Source organism: Rosa rugosa, chromosome 2 (assembly GCF_958449725.1).
Source record: "Rosa rugosa chromosome 2, drRosRugo1.1, whole genome shotgun sequence".
NCBI classification, from domain to species: Eukaryota; Viridiplantae; Streptophyta; class Magnoliopsida; order Rosales; family Rosaceae; genus Rosa; species Rosa rugosa.
This window is the reverse complement of record NC_084821.1, coordinates 14,809,364-14,826,682: the sequence shown is the minus strand read 5'-3', so window position 1 is coordinate 14,826,682 and position 17,319 is coordinate 14,809,364. Positions and strand designations below refer to the sequence as shown.

General features: G+C 36.8%; 2 protein-coding genes and 1 long non-coding RNA gene across 9 annotated transcripts; 2 read left to right on the top strand and 1 right to left on the bottom strand.

Moving 5' to 3' along the window:
- Nucleotides 1–4,469: 4,469 nt before the first annotated feature.
- On the top strand, nt 4,470–7,346 carry LOC133733170 (myosin-11-like). Of its 4 annotated transcripts, none has more exons than XM_062160792.1 (5): nt 4,470–4,731; nt 6,073–6,507; nt 6,610–6,689; nt 6,792–6,847; nt 6,955–7,346. In XM_062160792.1, exons 2-5 carry the CDS (start codon nt 6,432–6,434, stop codon nt 7,097–7,099), a joined length of 357 nt encoding a protein of 118 aa, XP_062016776.1. In that variant the 5' UTR covers nt 4,470–4,731; nt 6,073–6,431; the 3' UTR covers nt 7,100–7,346. The 4 variants fall into 4 exon arrangements, 3 of the variants coding, with proteins under 3 accessions (XP_062016776.1, XP_062016775.1, XP_062016777.1); XM_062160791.1 differs by having other exon boundaries at nt 6,758–6,828; XM_062160793.1 differs by having other exon boundaries at nt 6,758–6,847.
- Nucleotides 7,347–10,360: 3,014 nt separating this feature from the next.
- Nucleotides 10,361–16,925, top strand: LOC133734534 (uncharacterized). 4 transcript variants are annotated; one of them, XR_009858386.1, is made up of 4 exons: nt 10,361–10,548; nt 10,713–10,942; nt 16,013–16,177; nt 16,266–16,637. XR_009858386.1 is itself a non-coding variant. In XM_062162167.1 (4 exons), the coding sequence occupies exons 1-4, from the start codon at nt 11,570–11,572 to the stop codon at nt 16,740–16,742; spliced, it is 234 nt and encodes a 77-aa protein (XP_062018151.1). In that variant the 5' UTR covers nt 11,390–11,569; the 3' UTR covers nt 16,743–16,925. The 4 variants fall into 4 exon arrangements, 3 of the variants coding, with proteins under 3 accessions (XP_062018151.1, XP_062018148.1, XP_062018150.1); XM_062162167.1 differs by lacking the exons at nt 10,361–10,548; nt 10,713–10,942 and adding exons at nt 11,390–11,592; nt 16,709–16,925 and having other exon boundaries at nt 16,101–16,177; nt 16,266–16,365; XM_062162164.1 differs by lacking the exons at nt 10,361–10,548; nt 10,713–10,942 and adding exons at nt 11,395–11,592; nt 16,709–16,925 and having other exon boundaries at nt 16,266–16,365.
- Nucleotides 12,488–14,422, bottom strand: LOC133732770 (uncharacterized). Its single transcript, XR_009857309.1, has 4 exons — nt 14,200–14,422; nt 13,746–13,853; nt 13,138–13,212; nt 12,488–12,764 (listed from the first exon to the last, which is right to left on the bottom strand). It is a non-coding gene; the product is annotated as an uncharacterized LOC133732770 (long non-coding RNA).
- Nucleotides 16,926–17,319: the final 394 nt, after the last annotated feature.

The window sequence follows — 17,319 nt, the reverse complement described above, 5'->3', positions numbered from 1 at the left end:
GAACCAATTCCCACTTAAATCGCTCCAAACAACCACCAATGATCGACAGAGGAGGCTGCTACGAACTCAAGAAGCCAAGTTTGAGCTGCTGTTGTCGTCGGAACTGAGAATCCCGACCGGGTCTGAATACCTCTATCTTCGCCGCCTTGCAGCGCCGCCGCAGAGGAGAATCGCCTTTAGAGGCCACCACAGGGAGGAGCAGAACAAGGAGACGAGTCGGTCTGTCCAGGTTTCAAGGTCGGAGGTCGCCGGAGTTGGAAACGGCGGTCGGGTCGGGTCGGCTGCGTTTCAGGAGAGAGAACGGAGTGTTTCTGGGTTTCCGGAAATGGAAAATTTCTAAAAATGTAATTTCTGAAAATATCAAAGTAGAAATTCCTAATTCCTATTTATAGTAATTTCCAAAACTAGTAGAAACTTCCGTTGACCATAACTTTCACATACGAACTCCGATTTTCACGTACCGCATGTCCACGAACTCGTATCGACGAGCTCTACGACTTTAGTGAAGGAAGTTTTTGGAGAAACCCAACGTATAAAAAGTCAACATTTGCACCCCCCCTAAAACCATACCTTTCGAATAAAAATCCATCTGAAACACTTCCGCTCTATCCACGAACCACAAAACCGTCCAATAACCACTAATTAAATTCCGGAAAATCCTCAGAAAATAATAACGAATTTCCGGGGCATCACACTTGCTTTAGTGCAATGTCCTAAGACATAAATAAATCCCTACACACTTGTCATAGATCTTCGTGGACATCTGTCCTATAGGACACAACTCTCAATCTAAGGTTAGCAGTGTGTGCTCTCTCAAAAGATTTTATGGAAGATATGTTAGTCTCAAAACTGATTGATGTATTTTGGGAATTAGTCTTTGGGCATCTTTTATAAAGTTTAGATTACCGTTTTATGAGAAGTTACAGCTATTAGATTTGAATTTCAAAATGAACAGATGTTTTCTTTGCAACTGCTATCATATTTATTTGAAACAAAAGATATACGTCTTGGGAGCTTCTATTCATACCTCCAAAATTGGTATTTAGACCTCTCACTTTTTCCAAGTAATAGTTGACTTTGTCAATTCATGTCAAATTACCAATAAAGACACAAATAAGGAAAAAAAAAATCTCCTCTTATCTCTACGAACAGTAATAGTCTTCAACTTGGGAAAAATTTTCTCCTCCAATGTAAACCCTAAAATATATATCGCCAAATGTTATTTAACGTTGAAGTCAAAATTTTCTAAATTTGACTTTGTCTTCGTAAAGTGATAGACTTCCTTGCTCACATAGCTGACAATTTACAAGATCTATCACTGCGCTATAAAAAAAATAAAAAATAAAAGGAGAGAAAATGAGAAATACAAAGACACCTCAGTTGATGGAGCCCTACTCATTCTGAATGCAATCAAATATGTGAACGAGCGGCGACAAAAAGCAGTACTCCAGCACGTTTATATGACAAACGCAGCAATGGGTAGTTGTCCACAAGATCTTCCCGCACATCATCAGTGCAGAACAATTTTCTGTGGAACTATTCTATAGATATGATGAAAAATTCGACCATTTGATATAAATCTATGGAGAATGCACTAGACTCATGGTTGATTATTTTAATTTCCTCCACTATCCTATACATATCTAAAACAAAAGGACCATGCATGTTCATTTCAAGCTGCTATGGAAACAAGTAGGAGAGAATCAGTTTAGGGACAATGACACCTAAATGCAATGAAAATAATACTTGGAAAACATATTTATACGAGATGATGAGCAAACATGGTATTGTTGTCTACGCTAACCAAGAGTCGACAATTCATTGAAAAAATGCTAGCACATCTGTTACTCGTATATGGAGGATGAACTTCCAAAAAAAAAAAAATTGCTGCAATTCCAAATCTTCAAAAACTGAAGGAGATCCAACTACTGATTTTTGAAAGTATGAATAGAATCTAAAAAAAGAAAAAAAGGTCTTTTATTGATTTTATTGGACGATGGGCATTATAGGAAAATTAGAGAGGTGTAGATAGCAAATTGGTTATTTGTAAAAGTAAGTTAGAGGTCTATTAAGTAGGGAGGTTCAAATGCCAAATTTGGAGATATGAATAGAAGCTCCCATACGTCTTTTCTTTAAAAAAAAAAAAAAAAAATGCTCAAGTGCTTAAAGCCGGAGTCTCAAGGCCCAGTATTCGATCACAAATTTTCAAAACTACCCCACATTATTATACATATATAAAAGATGAGTTATTCCGTGTTTACAATATTTATTCTAGGGAAAATTTCGCAAACAGTACACCAAGTAAAGGCCACTAATAATTCTTATACACAAAGTTTCAAACCAAATATTTCGGTACACGAAATCTGAAACTCGACCCACTATCAGTACACGACGTCAATTTTTGACACCAAAATGTCCATTATGCCCTCAATTCTTTTTTTTTTTAATAATTTTTTTTTTCTGTTATTTTTTTTTTCCTTCGTTTTTATCTCTTTCTTCTTCCGGGCTCACTCCCTCGCTTCCAACGCCGCCTTCCTCACCTCCACGCTCACTCCCTCGCTTCCAACGCCGCCCTTGCGAGGTGAGCTTCTCCCGCCGCTGCCGCTCCGCCTCTACGTGGTTGAGCGGCGTGTCTCGGCCCAGCCCGAGTTTCCGGCTCCGTTTCTTTGGCGCTCTTTTCATCTGGCAGTCGGAATCTGCGAAGTCCGGGTTTGGGTTCGGAGCTCCGTTCTTCTTCTTGCTAGAACCAAAAACATGTTTCTTGTTGTCATTGTACGAGCTGTGATCCTCTTCCTGCACGCCGGCAATGATGCCGATGTCAAAAATGGAGAAGTTTCGGTTGATGAACTCGAGCGGTCTTGTTTCCGGGTCAGGCTGATCCGACCCGAACAACGACTTGGCTTGCTGGATCAACCCCCAGTTCTCTCTGATCAAACTGGAGGAACCCATTTCAAGAACACCGTCGGAAGTTGGGATGCAGATCAAGGTCTAGATCCCGTGGATTTGGGCCTCTTTGGCTCTCTCGCAGTTGTTGAACTGAAGCTCGTGGGCCCCGCTCAGCTAGATTGAGGTCCCGGAGCCGAAGGCCTTGCTGGGAACAGAGCCGTCCCCGACGGCGAAAGATCGAGTGAGCCCGGAAGAAGGAAGAAGGAAGAGATAAAAACGAAGGAAAAAAAAAATAACAGAAAAAAAAAATTATTAAAAAAAAAAAGAACTGAGGGCATAATGGACATTTTGGTGTCAAAAATTGACGTCGTGTACTGATAGTGGGTCGAGTTTGAGATTTCGTGTACCGAAATGTTTGGTTTGAAACTTTGTGTATAAGAATTATTAGTGGCCTTTACTTTTTACTTGGTGTACTGTTTGCGAAATTTTCCCTTTATTCTAAGGAGAGTACCACAGAGTTGAGAGTTAGGAAAAAAAGAACGCGTCGCACGCGCTAGGTCACCTTCGAAAAAACCCTGTTCCGTCCGACGGTGCGTCCCTGTGACGCCGTCGTCGGACGGGCTGCTCTTCTCTGTCGCTCGTCGGCTTGGTGTTATAGTTGTTCTGTGTGTCCATATCTGGGAGAGATGGTTATGGGGATCGCGCAGGTTAAAGAGGATTGGTTGGACGTCAAGTGGCTCAGTCGTCGGAACAATTTGGTATCGTCATCATCGTCGTCATTTTCCACCGGTGACAGAAGGTGGAGGAGGGTCGCAAGGACCAGATCATGCGCTCGAGGTGAGATTGATGGTGGTGGGTGGTCTGGTTTGGGGTTGCAGGTGCGGGACTTGGATTTAACCCAGAGCTTTTCCGGCTTGTTTGGTGGCAGTGCGCTGGTAGTTGTTAGGGCCAGCAAGGTGTCGTTGCGTTGGCTCTTGCACGCCGGGGTTGATGCGACACCAGCTATGAAGGGACGATGGAGGCGCTGCTGGGTTGATGTCGCGACGGAGGCGGTCTTGCAGGGTATGGATTGGGCTTGGGCTTTAGGCTGGTGTGGGCTCCTGGCCATGTTCCCCTGGGTGTTGGCCTGGCCCCTTTTTGTGGGCTGGTTTAGAGTTTTATTTTATTTTGTTTTATTTATTTACTCTTTTAGGTCGTTAATAAGTCACTACCACATGGTAGGACGAGGTGGGCTTTGTCCAGATCTGCGCATCTTGCGTGTCTTGTCTGCCCTTGGTAGGCAGCGAGTTCTTCGCTTTGTTAAGTGGTCGCAACCTCCTAGTGGCAGGATGAAACTAAGTGTCCCCGGATTTATTTTCCGGTGGCAACATAGTGGGAAAACTAATTTTATTTGTGAAATATGGCTTCAAGTAAGCTTTTACTTTCCGGTATGTCACCATTCTTGTAAAGCGAATAGAGTAGCCAGAAGTGCACTCTTCGCTAATTGGTGCAGTTTAGAATACATATTCTTACTTGAGACGCCTGGTATTATCTTGGGTGATTCTCTTGATGCTTATTGTTATTTGGGGTTTAGGCACTATGTCCCCTCACCTATTCGAGTTTTTTGCTTTCTCTTTTCTTCCTTCTGTTTCCTTCACTCCTCAAACGACTACCTCCTAAACCGTGGCTCTTCCTCCAACGCCACCCTCTTCAACCGCGTCTTTATCGGAGATTTCAATTCCGGGTCGGGTTTTGTCTCCACAGGCCCGTCCACCTACAAACTCACCCTCTCCCTACAACACAGCAAGAGTTTTCACCACTGCTTCAAGCTATAGCTTCAGCATCAAGAAAATCGGAACTCACTTGGTACATTTTCATTTCTCACCGCTTTCGGCTCAGGGTTTTGATTTGAGAGCAGCAAACTTTACCTTCCTTTAAAGTTTTTATTCAAGGAGTGTATCTCTACTTTGCAAACAGAGATTATTGACTGGTTGTTTTTGCTTCATCCTTTTTCTGTGTGATTGATGATTTCCTGGGTCTGGGTAATTCAGAGACTTGGGAGTGCTTCATATTATGTGTTTATGAATTTTCATGTTAGATTGGATCTAATTTCTGGGTGTTTTTTTTTTCTTTTCTTTTCTCCATATGTATGAGTGATTGGGAAGAAAAAGAAACAAGAGGTGAACTCTTGAATTTGGTTTTAGTCTTTCTCATCGGATTGGTTTCAGGCAGACGAAGAACAGGGGGTTGGTCAGAGTGATTGCTGTTGGAGTTTTTAGAAACCTAAAGTTGACAAGTTTTTGGGGTTTTGCTTCTGGGTTTCGTCTCTGAGATTTGTGTTTGCTTGATACTTTCTTGGGGGGTTGATTAACTAAACCTTTCCTAGGTTTTGACTATCTAGGTTCTAACTCAATCTTCTTCTTTTTTTTTTTTTTTTCTAAATACTTCCTTTATCAATTTTTGGAAGAGTTTAAGGATCTGATGGCGATGAATGATATATTTACTTTTAGTTTGAAAAAAAACCATAGAACTTTTCTGTATCTTTTCAAACGCACGCTTCGGTTTCAGTTTATTGATCATAATTTTATAAGCTTGAATTCTAATAAGAACACTTTTTACACCTCCGCTTAATACTCAATTGCCACCTTAATACGGCATATTTTCTCTCCTATCATCGATCATTCTGCTAGGTTGGTACACAAGTAATTAGAAACTTAAATAACACAAGATAACCATATACAGAAGCCAAGGTGTTTTCTTTGATATAATTTCTCTGTTTCTTTACCATGGAAGTCAAATATCACCATATATATGAGGGATTGGGAATATGAGATAAACTTACTCCTCTGCTGCATCTTCTTCTGTTTTACCATGCATGATAGTGTGTATATGAATTCATGATCATATCATTCTGTAGTGGAAGACGATCATCTTACGATTATGAAACCCCTGTTTCATTATACCAACACAATTGTCAAAACTAAGTATATAATGCATGTCTAGAAATGGTTTATTAAACCAAGTATATAAAGGCACCAATATCTCACAGTAATGAATTTGAAACTGTTTTTGTATATTTGCATCCTGTTTATAACATAACCTGCCATCAATCATAATTATATATGATAACTGAGATTTCTCTATTGAAAGTCTAAATCTCAGATGTTACATGTCTATCGTTTATATGTGTGCTTCATTTATATGCAGTGTGATTGTGGAATTCCTCAAGGTGGTTAGCTTGCAAGAATTTGCCTCAATTTTGGAGCCCAACCTGTGCAAAATTGCGAGTCAAATTTTCACTCTTTTCTGATTATAGTTCAGTTTTGGCTTACACTAGATACCATTAAATGAATTTCTTTCATATGTTTATTACTTCAGTGAGCCATCATGTTGGTCTTAACCATGTTTTATCCAAAAACTCACGTCATTCATTCATCAAAATCATATAATGGAATCACTTTAATATATTAGTGATAAACAAGTATATAAAGGCAGCAATATCTCGCAACAATCAATTTGAAACAGTTTTTATATACTATGTGTGAGTCAAATTTTCACTACTGATTATGACCATGTACTATTTTTTATTGAAATTCGGAATCAGTCTGTGTTCTCCTTCATCAATGTTCAGTTATTCAACAGGTATCAAGTCTACGCTTATACTTGAGGTTGCCTTTGATTGGTATATTGTTTAATACAAATACATTTATTTGTTATTATTCTTCATATATTATTTCTCTGTAGCCTGCCTTCTATTACGACGTGAATATGTAAAAGCTGGTTTAGCCAAGTTGGAGCATTGGTGCTTTGAAACAACAGATGAGGTACCTTGAAATGATCTCTACCATGCCTTATTGTATTATAAACTCTTACTGATTAAACGAAAATGCAGTATGCAGGTTCAGCTTGGATGAACTCAAATGCAGTATGCAGGTTCAGCTTGGATGAACTCAAGCATATTAGGCAAGTCATTGGATTTCTGGTATCTTTTAAATCTTATGCTATAGTACCATTTCTATCTACTTCCAGTAACAATGGTGAAAACAATAAATAGTAAAGTTTTTCTGAAATTTTACATTTTCTTTTCAGGTCACATCAAAAACCCAAAAAGACACGTGATGAAATAAGCTATGACCCATTCCCACTAGTATTGTGTAAGCAAGGAAGAAGTAATACATTGCATGTTGCTGCGGAAAATTGTCCGTCTAAATATTTTGGTTGCAACATTATCTAGCAGTCAAGTTTAGTTGAATTTTCTTCTGTATCCATGTTCAAGCCTTTGGGGATTGTACTTGCAGTTGCCATTGGTTTTGCATTGAAACTTGCTTTTTCAACTCAGAAAATCCAGAAAGAAAGCATGGACTATCTAGCTTCATTTAAGGTTTAACTAAACTATAATTATTGTTTATGTACTCTAAGAGCATCTTTAGCAATGCTAGCCATTTTTGAGTTAAATTTTAGCCAAAATAGCTAAAAAGTCATTTTAGCTAGCCACTTTAGAAAAATGTCTGCATCAATGCTTTCTATTTTAGCTAGTTTTGAATTTATTTTGTTTTCTAAATAAAGACTAAATAGTTAAACTCATAAAATAACTTATAAAATACATAAAATAAACTACATAAAATAACTTAAAATGAATGTTTTAAATTATAGAGAGCCTCATCTCGCTCTCTATATTTAGGAGCGAGATAGCTAAAAATTATAATAGAGAGCCACTTAGGAGTCTGGTGCAGCTGTTAAAATAGATAAAAAGTTAAACATGTTCTCCAAAATAACTAATGAGTCATAATAGAGAGTCTGCTAAAAATGCTATTATAAACTGAAAATACATATTGATAATAAAAATACCCGCAGCAAAGTGCGGGCCATCTATCTAATTTTCTATTCAAACATCAACAATATTTAAATGGGATACGAACTTGAAAGTAGTTGGGCACGGCAACCATCTATCCTCCTTAACACTCACTCTTTTACCATTAACAATCCGCCAACAAGTTCCTCCATCAATTAATAACATGCTTACCCTACAACAGTCCCTCCAAATAGCAAACGGTATGAGCCCCAAAGTGACATTCAAGAAACAAGTATCAGGAAAGTACTCAGCCTGGAGCAGCTCAATAACCAACAAAGCTCCCAAAACTTCCACCAAACTGTTTTTGCAACCATATATTGATTGAATTGAGGGCCCCTCTTTCCTTCTTCTTTTTACATTGTTTTTTCCAATTACACCAATGGATTCCTCTGGCTCCACCACCTTTCCCCGAACAAAAATGGCTCACCTTAGATTGGAAGATTTTACACACTCCGATTGGCAACTAGAATACACTCATAGAATAAGTAGGAATATGCTGAGTCACTGCTTTAATTAAAACAAGCTTACCGGCTTTTGAGAGGAACTTCCATTTCCAGCCTTCGAGATTAAAATCAAGCCTTCCATTCACTTTTACGAAATACTTCCTTCTTGTTTTTGCCAATAGTTGTAGGGAGGCCCAAGAACTTTTCATGAAAATCCACAATAGGTACATTTAAAATATCTTTCACCTCATTCTTCACTTGATCAGTTACATTTTTTGAGTAAAATGATGTCAAACCATATATTAAAAGAAGAAGAATTACAGTACAGTAGAATCAGCTGCTAAAGCAGCCATCAGAAAACTATGCAGAAGAGAAAAAGCTCCTGCTGTAGTGTTTTGGCATGATCTGCCACTAGATGAGCTCCTTAATTCGCACCTCTTTTGGTATGAACAAGTCTCATACTTGAAGCAAATCCAAGCATCTCCACAATATCATCATAAATTTTGCCCAATATAGAGGTATTTGCAGCAGCGGGCCTCGAGACATGTCTTTGCACAAGTAAGGAATCAGTCTCCAATATAACATGATTCATGTTCTGTTCCAACACAAATCTCATAGCTCCTTAACAGGCCAACGCTTCAGCATGTTAAGCTAAGATAAGGTTTTGTAGCGCCTTTGCACCGCCAGCTACAAACGTGTCCAAAGCATCCCGGACAACAAAACCCCAAGCTCCCATCTACGAGTCAGAATGAAATGCTCGATCCATATTGACTTTAAGAAAACCAACAGGAGGATGTACCCATTTAATCATCCTAGTTCCACGACTAGACACCACAACTTTCACATTGTGAAATTGATACTCAACCAAACTAGTACTTGCACGTAAGACCACATCACCTGCACGTAGTACTTGATCAGTTACATTGAGGCCAAAAGAAAGTGCATATTTGGAAAATATAATCTCGTTTTTTCTTTTTTTAAATCATTTTTAGAAAATATTTTTAAAAAATCATTTTTGAAAATGTTACCGAACAAGCTCTTATGTAATGACTCTTTCGTCAAGCTCACTATATTGACTAAGGCCTCTATAATTAATAGATACATACTTTCTTGCGATTAAAAATTTTAAACATTGAGCTTTTATCCACAACACAATCATATGTTCAAACCACATGTCATGACCATTTTTTTAAGGAAAGTGAAATTCACACTTCTCATTTTATAATCCACACTCCATGTTTCTTTTCTTAGTATCTTAAGTTTTTTCTTTTGTAGTGTAAATTATAAAAATGTAATGTTGATATACTAAACAAGGAAAAATGAAGTGTGGATTGTAAAATAGGGAGTGTGAATTTCACTCCCCTTTTTTAATCCCCACCTCATAGTGCTAATGAGATTCGTAACCTCTATAGCATCGGTACGGTATTTCAAATAACCAATATGACAACTCACTGTTTACATTTCGTGACTACCTATATTTACTGCTATTTTTTTTTTGGTCGAAAAACTACAATTAATTATTTGTTCAAGTAAATCCAGAATATGTGTCTGACCCAAACTCTAGGTTACTTGACCTAATGGTAATAGGGTTAGAATTAGAGATAATATCGGAGAATCTTGGAGATATCCAATCAATGTAATATTACGTTTCCTTGTACAACTCTGATTCTATGTCTTGTATCCTCTATATAAAGAGACCCCTATTATCAATGAAAGTATGACTCAATTCTCTCCCAATTTCATTTTTCACTACAGGAAAAGTAGCCTTTTACTGCACAAAATTTACGGCGCACAAAAAAGCATGTCGTAATTGATATACATTTACGGCGCACATTTGATGCATGCCGTAAATGTATATACATTTACGGCGTGCATCAAATGTGCGCCGTAAAAGTCATGCGTGTTTGGTTTTTTACGGCCCACATCATTTGCACGCCATAATTGTATCGTATACATTTACGGCACACATATATTGCATGCCGTAAAAGTTATGCGTGTTTGGTCTTTTACGGCGCACATATATTGCATGCCGTAAAAGTCATGTGTTTGGTCTTTTACAGCACACCTCTCTTGCACGCCGTAAATGTCACAGCCCGCCATTTCTTTTCTCTAAAAGTTGAATTTCCCTCCCGACCCGTATTATTATTAGTCTCACTCTCCTCTTCAGCCCTCAATCTTATTTGGGTCTATCTCTTAGAGGCCGACCCTTTCTTCTCTCAGCTTCCCCTGACTTGCAAGAGCTCAAGTTTTGGGTCTCTTCGCCCCATTCTACCGTGTTTGGATTTCCAGATTTTGATTTTAGGTTTCTTTTTTGTTGTTGTTTTTCAGATCGGGAAGCAGAAACACTCCTCATCCTCTCTTCAACGGAACTACTACAGAAGAATTTTGGTGAGGAAAAGCTAGTTTCTCTTTCTTGATTTTCGATCTCTCCAATCAATCTCTCTCTCAGCTTAGTTCAATAAAATTTAAAAAACTTCGGTGGGTTCTAGTATTCATTTGATTTTAAGATTTGTGTGTAATTTACAAACTTGGGTTTCATATCTGGGCAACAGAACTTTCGATTCAGGTTTTGGTCCGAGTTCCAAGATGAAGCGGTTCAGTAGGAGACTACAATTTTGTGCTCAACGCGGTCAATTGGTGTTGGTTGTTTTCGTCGCTGCTATGGAAAAGCTCCGTCTCCCTCTGCCTCTGATAAAAGCAGCGCCTTCTTCGTCTCTCCATCCCTAATAGCAAAATATCATCCTCTACCTCGACTCTTAGAGCTGCGCGCGTTCTCCATCAGGTGCCGATTCCATTTCTTTTTCTATTTCGATTTCTCTCTTTGTATTCACGATTCTGTTTATTATGATCCAAAAATCGTTCTGTTATATTATCTGTTCTGAATTTTGCTGTGGATCTGTTATATGTTGTTTGGTTTCTGTTTGATTTGTGACCTCATTTGTGGATTTGTGTTATTTCATATCACTATTGTGAATATGCATAGCTTGATTATTAGTATTCCCCAAATCTATACTATTTGTTAGCTTTTTAGGTTAGATATGAGGCGGATTACGGGGTACGCTTTCTAATCTACTTCTACCTTAGATCTTAATAATCTAGTATTTGATTATTAAGATGCTCCCATTAGCAGACTATATAAAAGCTTTTGTAAGCCCAGTATTTGAAATTCCTAGTTAAACTTGGTTCTCAGTTTTGTTGTGTTTTTTTGTTTCTTTCTTTTTGTAGTTTGGATCTCTTCTATCCATTTATGGTAGTTTCTGGTATAATGAAACAAGAAGAATGGGTTTAGGTGTTCATTAAGTGGGGTCAGATGCAGAGAATGGAACATACGTTCTCCTTGAACATGAGGAAAATGGCTTAAGTAACCGATAGGAAAACTATGTTCTCCCAGTAGCAGTCAAATGCAGTTATGTCTTTCAAGCTATATTCCAGGTCTTGGTTTTTTTCTTCTTCCTTCTCCCCCCCCCCCCCCAAAAAAAAATAATTAGTCAATGCATTAGCTCTGATGCTAATAAGTTCATTGTAGCTCTCTTCTTGCAAAATTGTCTTAGTTATGAACCGGAGAAGCTATTGAACATGTTACCATATTCTCACTTGTTGGGTGCGTACAACCTAATTTTGTTGACACGATTCATATGATGGAAAATTGAATTCACAAAGGATGCAGCAAAATTGAATTGTTCCTTATGCCCTGAAAGATAACTCAAGTGCATTGGCCAAAAGTAGTAGTAATAATAATTTAAGTGCATAACATATGTAGAATGTCCAAATCATGGTCTGATTTCTCCTATCGGCCCTCTGTTTTGTCTTCTTCAGTTGTTATATACTTATAAGTGTCACTATTGATTGTGAATTAAAACTTCACTACTAGAGAAAACCCATTTAGAGACAAAATTATTTTGTCTCTAATAGAGAGAATTCGTCCCCCAAAAAAATTTGAGACGGAACCGTTTTGTGGCTAAAGTCGTCTCCTAAAGCTCGTCCCAAATTGTTTAAGGCAACGACCGATAAATTCCGTCTCCTAATGTATTTGGAGAAGAAATAAAAATTGTCCCCTATACAATGAAATTTCATCCCCCATTCTCATTGAGCATTGAGAGAATGGAGGGAAAATAAAATAAATTGGCGCCAATAAGAGGAATAGGGGACGAACTCATTCCGTCTCCTTTTATTTTCAAAATTCAAATTTTTTTTCAAATTTAATGGCGCCAATTAGACAAATAGGGGACGAAACTCACTTCGTCTCCTTTTATTCTCAAATTTTAAATTATTTTCAAATTTAATTTTAAATTTTAATAAATTATTGAATTATATATATTAGGCAACAAATCTAAGGGTTGTCGCCAATTATATAAATAGAATTTTTCTTTTACAAAAAAATTTGAATTTATTATGGATAATATAGTAATAAACAGAGCCCTAACATCAACTCTTTTTTCAAATCCAACTAACATGAACAAATGAAGCACTTTCATAATATGCTTCATAAGTCTTCAACTAGAAATAATATCTATAACTAATTAATATCAGAAATGCAGACGGCTTTTGATGGAGAACCAGAGGCATATGGTGACTGTCCTTGAACATGTGTCCGATTGGTATACCTGCACCAAAAGCCTTAATCGTAAAACATTGCTGACCCCAACAAAATGCATGAAAGTGATAAAATGAAAATATATATGGTGGACCTTGATAAGAAATACTGAAATGAGTAAATAGGATTTGATAAGGAAACATGATTGACGTTTTACAAAAATGGGTTCATGATGAACATAAAACATTATTTAATCAGTGCAAAACATCAAATTAAACAAAAGTTAGTTTTCAGTACCAAACAACACCATGAATACTTATCAAAGCAAAAATAGACACAAGATACCAATGGTTTAAACTTGAGTTAGGCAACTAAAGACAAGCAAACAAACATGAGAAAAAACATGTGATCAGACCCATAAGCCCAAATAAGAAAGGGTTTACCTTAACGGTAAGGGGATCAAGGTAGGAGCCGACTACATAATTAATCTTCATGCTCCTAGCCGCATATCCATCCAACTACACAATGTAACAAAAATCAAACACCAAAAGTTAATATCAAGAATGAAAATCCATAAAGTAAGCTAAATAAAAAATATCTTTATAGTAAATATCAAGAATGAAAATCAATATCAACTTGAAATTTGAACCATGTTAAAAAAATAAAAAAAAGACATGCAGAATTTCCACTGCATCTGACATTGATTAATCCAATTCTATGAAAGTGGATATTTAGTAAGAAACAGAGACAAGAAGCAGTTGTGATTTTGGTAAGAAATCAATCACGAGAAGTGCTGATTAAATCTGCAATACAATAATATAACCTTTTGTCTGCAAAGACAGACTACCCTATAAATGAGCACTAAAAAATAACAATAACAAAGAAAAGGAAGACTTGGTCTGTTTTAGAGTTTTATTCATGTAATATTTGGTTAGTTTTATAGTTTTATCAAGTAAATCAAACACCTCAAGTATGATAACATCAAGGGTATCAACAAAGTTCAATAATTATTTGCTATGAATTTTATATGTAATGAAAAAGATTCACATACCTCAACTCCCAATCTCTAGTCAAGTCCCAGTAAAAATGAGTACAAAGAGTTCAAAATGGCTTGGCTGTGCTCTGTTATCACGTTACTCCAGCAGATCTTGCAATTTTTCTGTACACGAAAACAAAATTTTTAATACAACACTCATGCAAAGACCAAAACAGTCCATAGTCATTGATATCTTTGAAGACAGAAGATATAGTGGCCTATATATAGAGGGTCCCTTTGATCTAAAGCCAAAGAAGATAATGAATTGAATTGAAAACATCACTAAATCAGACTCTTAGACTAAAGTCACAAATATGGACATAAATTTTGCACATTCAACAAAACTGGGTCAGAAACATGAACGCCAATGACCCAGAGCTTTAATCGAGAATTAAATCAGAAATTGAATGAAACAAAGCTTTAAATCAATGGAAAACGAATCGGAGAGAGAGAGAGGGAGAGAACGAACCTGAAGACGGAAACGGAAAACGAATCGGAGGATCTTCGGGAAGAGAACGAAGAAGAAGCTTCAAAGCGAGAGGGAGAGAGATTGGTTTGCGATGAATAATGGGTCTGCAACTTTGTGTTGGGAGAAGGGAGAACCCGAAGAGACAAAGGCCAGTCTGCTGCACCCTACACCCACAAACAGAGGAGACTAGAGTCGTGGAGTAGTATTGCGGCAAAAGACTATACCTATGTAAAATAATGGGGGAAAAAAACAGATTCGTATAAAAAAGAAAATCAACTAATTGGAGGCACTTAATTTACAACATAGTTATTTACTATTTATTTTTTAATTAAAAAATCTTGAAATATATATATAATGAATTATTAAATTAAGTACCTTACGTTCCTCTCATAGTCGTGTGGTTGAAAATCGGATGGAAAAGATTGCAACAAATATCTAAGCCAATCAAGTCACCTCAATTGATTTCAATAAGAAATTAAATTCAATATATAAAATATTTTCCGAATTGAAAAACACAAAACATCATTAAACCCCTAAACCTTACGCCCATCTCATAGTCGTGTGGTTGAAAATCGGATAGAAAAGATTGTAACAGATATCTAGGCCAATCAAGTCACCTCAGTTGGTTTCAATAAGAAATTATATTCAATATCAAATGCTTTTCGAATTTAAAAACACAAAATATCATTAAACCTCTGAAGGTAGATTTGAGTGAAGAGAAATCTCCTCAAGGCTAATCTGGATGAGAATAAATCCTCTCAAGGCGAATCCAGGTGAGAAGCAATTCCCTAAATACAAATATATGTGAGGAGAAATCTCCTCAAAGCAAATCTGGGTGAGGAGCATTCCCTTCGATAAAAATCTGAGTGAGGAGTCGAATCCAGGTGAGAAGAAATTCCCTCAAAACGAACTCCAGGTAAGGAGAATTCATGATGGCACAATTTTAACAAAAGAAAACAAACTTGATGGAGTCATGTTTCAAAAAATCTTATGCATATACATACGCGCTAATACTTCAACTGTATGAACAACTTCGATTAGAAAGAGGTTGGCGCCTAGGTTGGGTAAGTGGTATGCCGACCTTTATGGTACGCGGTACGCTAGGATATATTAGTTAAAATTTTAATTAAAAATAAATTACATGTGATAAATATAATTATGAAAAAAATAATAAATAGATAATCATACATATAATAAAAATAACTTTTTTACGTAAATACCCCTCATACATATACTATGAAAACCACATTAATTTGGAAGGGTAAACAAGTAAAATTAGAGATTAGAGGTAATCTAATTCCTTTAGGATTGAAATCTCTTAGATATTATCTTCTTCTTTTTTTCTTTTTTTCTTTTTTTTTCCTCTCAGCTTGTCGAGTTGCGTTGTCTTGTCTTATGAGTTTGGTACAAAGTTGAATCTTCCGTTTCATATATGTTCTATGTTATATAAAACAAAAATACTGCCAATAGAATTAGGGGCAAAAAAATTTCACCCCTATTTCTTTTCGTCAAAATTTTGAAATTTGGCATAATTCCCTCTCAAATTTTAATCAATTATTTACAAAAAAAAAAAAAAAAGGAGACGAAATTACATTTCATCCCCAATTAAATTTTGGGACAAATATTTTTTGTCCCCAATTGAAATTTATTTGTCTCTAATAGCATTGAGTGGAGAATTTTGAAACACAAAACTTTTAGGGACAAAATCAAAAAATTTGTCCCTAATTATTTGTTTGGGGGACGAAAAATTAGTCCGTCCCAAAAATTTTTGTCCCTAAATGGGTTTTCTCTAGTAGTGCTTTCATTGTTTCAGGTGGCTTTCTTCATGCATGTGATCAAAATCCTACATGCTTATCTAGGAGGACTTATTGGAACTTGGCCTTTATTTTGTATCAATGCAGAAAGCACATATTGATCCTTTCACACGAGGTATTTGCAAGCCATCTGCATCTCAAGGGGTTCCGCTCGGAGGGATGGGGTATGTTCTGATCAGAAGGTTCTTAGCTTCTTTTGGAATTTTATCTTTACTTAATTTAACAGGGGCCATCAGTGGATATGTATTGCAGAAGTGGCAGCATCTCAAGAGGTTTTAGAGGCGAGTTCAGGCAATGGCAAATCATTCCGGGTGCATGTGATGGTTCTCCTGACATGGCCAATCAATTCTCTGTAAAATTCAGCTCTTTATCTGTTTACTTTTTGCTTGTTCAAGACATAGCACATATCTGTTGATATTATTTGTCATCTTAACTGCCGTATTGAATTATTCATTGGTACATAATCATGTGTTTCTGGTTTTTTCTGCAATGCAACTTCACGGTGATAATTTATTATAGTATTATGTAGAACATGTTTTCTAATTTATTGCTTTTAATTATATCTTCAGTAATACCAAGCAGATTATTATTTGAGGTCCACAGCTAAGATACAGAAGCTCTACCAAGTGATTTATATGTGATTGGAGTGGTGATTTAAAGTATGTTGATAGAAGCTGCTTGTTTCTATTTGACAGGTTAGGTGAAAGCTCAATGCTAGCTATCAGTTGACTGACAAGAAAAAAAGCTCAGCAGAGAAGGGAAGGACATGGTAATTGAAATAGAAGCATATTGAAAGGAAACCAGAGGCAGTTATAGTATAACACTGAACTAGCTTAAATTCCTTAGTTGTAGTTAGGTAACTTCAAATATTTGTTTGGTCCTTTATTGCGTACTAGAATTTAGGGATAGGGGTTTGATTGATTGGTGTAATGAGTTCTACTAATACATTTCTAATTGTTACTTTGTAAATGAAATTAATTATAGTGAGGGTAATATGAGTATGACATTTGAGCAAAAAGTTTTTTTTTATTATTTGAACAGACCTCATTTACGGCGCGAATCCTGTGCTTTAAATAGGAGTTTAGTCACTCTTTTACGGCTTGCAGTGTGTGCCTTTAATAGGAGGTCTTTTACGGCATGCAATGTGGGCCGTAAATGACCTAAATGACATTTGTGGAAACACTTTTACGGCATGCTAAATTGTTCTTTTATGACGCTTTTTTGCACGCCGTAAAAGATATGTGGTCTTTTACGGCGCGAGCTTTTACAGCCTGCTTTTGTGCGCCGTAAATAGGCTTTTACGGCG

Excerpts from the sequence above, each read along its gene's own strand:
- LOC133733170 (XM_062160791.1), top strand. The coding sequence starts at position 6,432 with ATGACCATGTACTATTTTTTATTGAAATTCGGAATCAGTCTGTGTTCT. Across the intron at positions 6,508-6,609 it reads AATGTTCAGTTATTCAACAG|CCTGCCTTCTATTACGACGT; the intron begins GTATCAAGTCTA and ends ATTTCTCTGTAG. Across the intron at positions 6,690-6,757 it reads GCTTTGAAACAACAGATGAG|TATGCAGGTTCAGCTTGGAT; the intron begins GTACCTTGAAAT and ends ACGAAAATGCAG.
- LOC133734534 (XM_062162164.1), top strand. The coding sequence starts at position 11,562 with ATGCAGTTATGTCTTTCAAGCTATATTCCAG. Across the intron at positions 16,178-16,265 it reads GTTCCGCTCGGAGGGATGGG|AAGTGGCAGCATCTCAAGAG; the intron begins GTATGTTCTGAT and ends TATGTATTGCAG. Across the intron at positions 16,366-16,708 it reads ACATGGCCAATCAATTCTCT|GTTAGGTGAAAGCTCAATGC; the intron begins GTAAAATTCAGC and ends TCTATTTGACAG.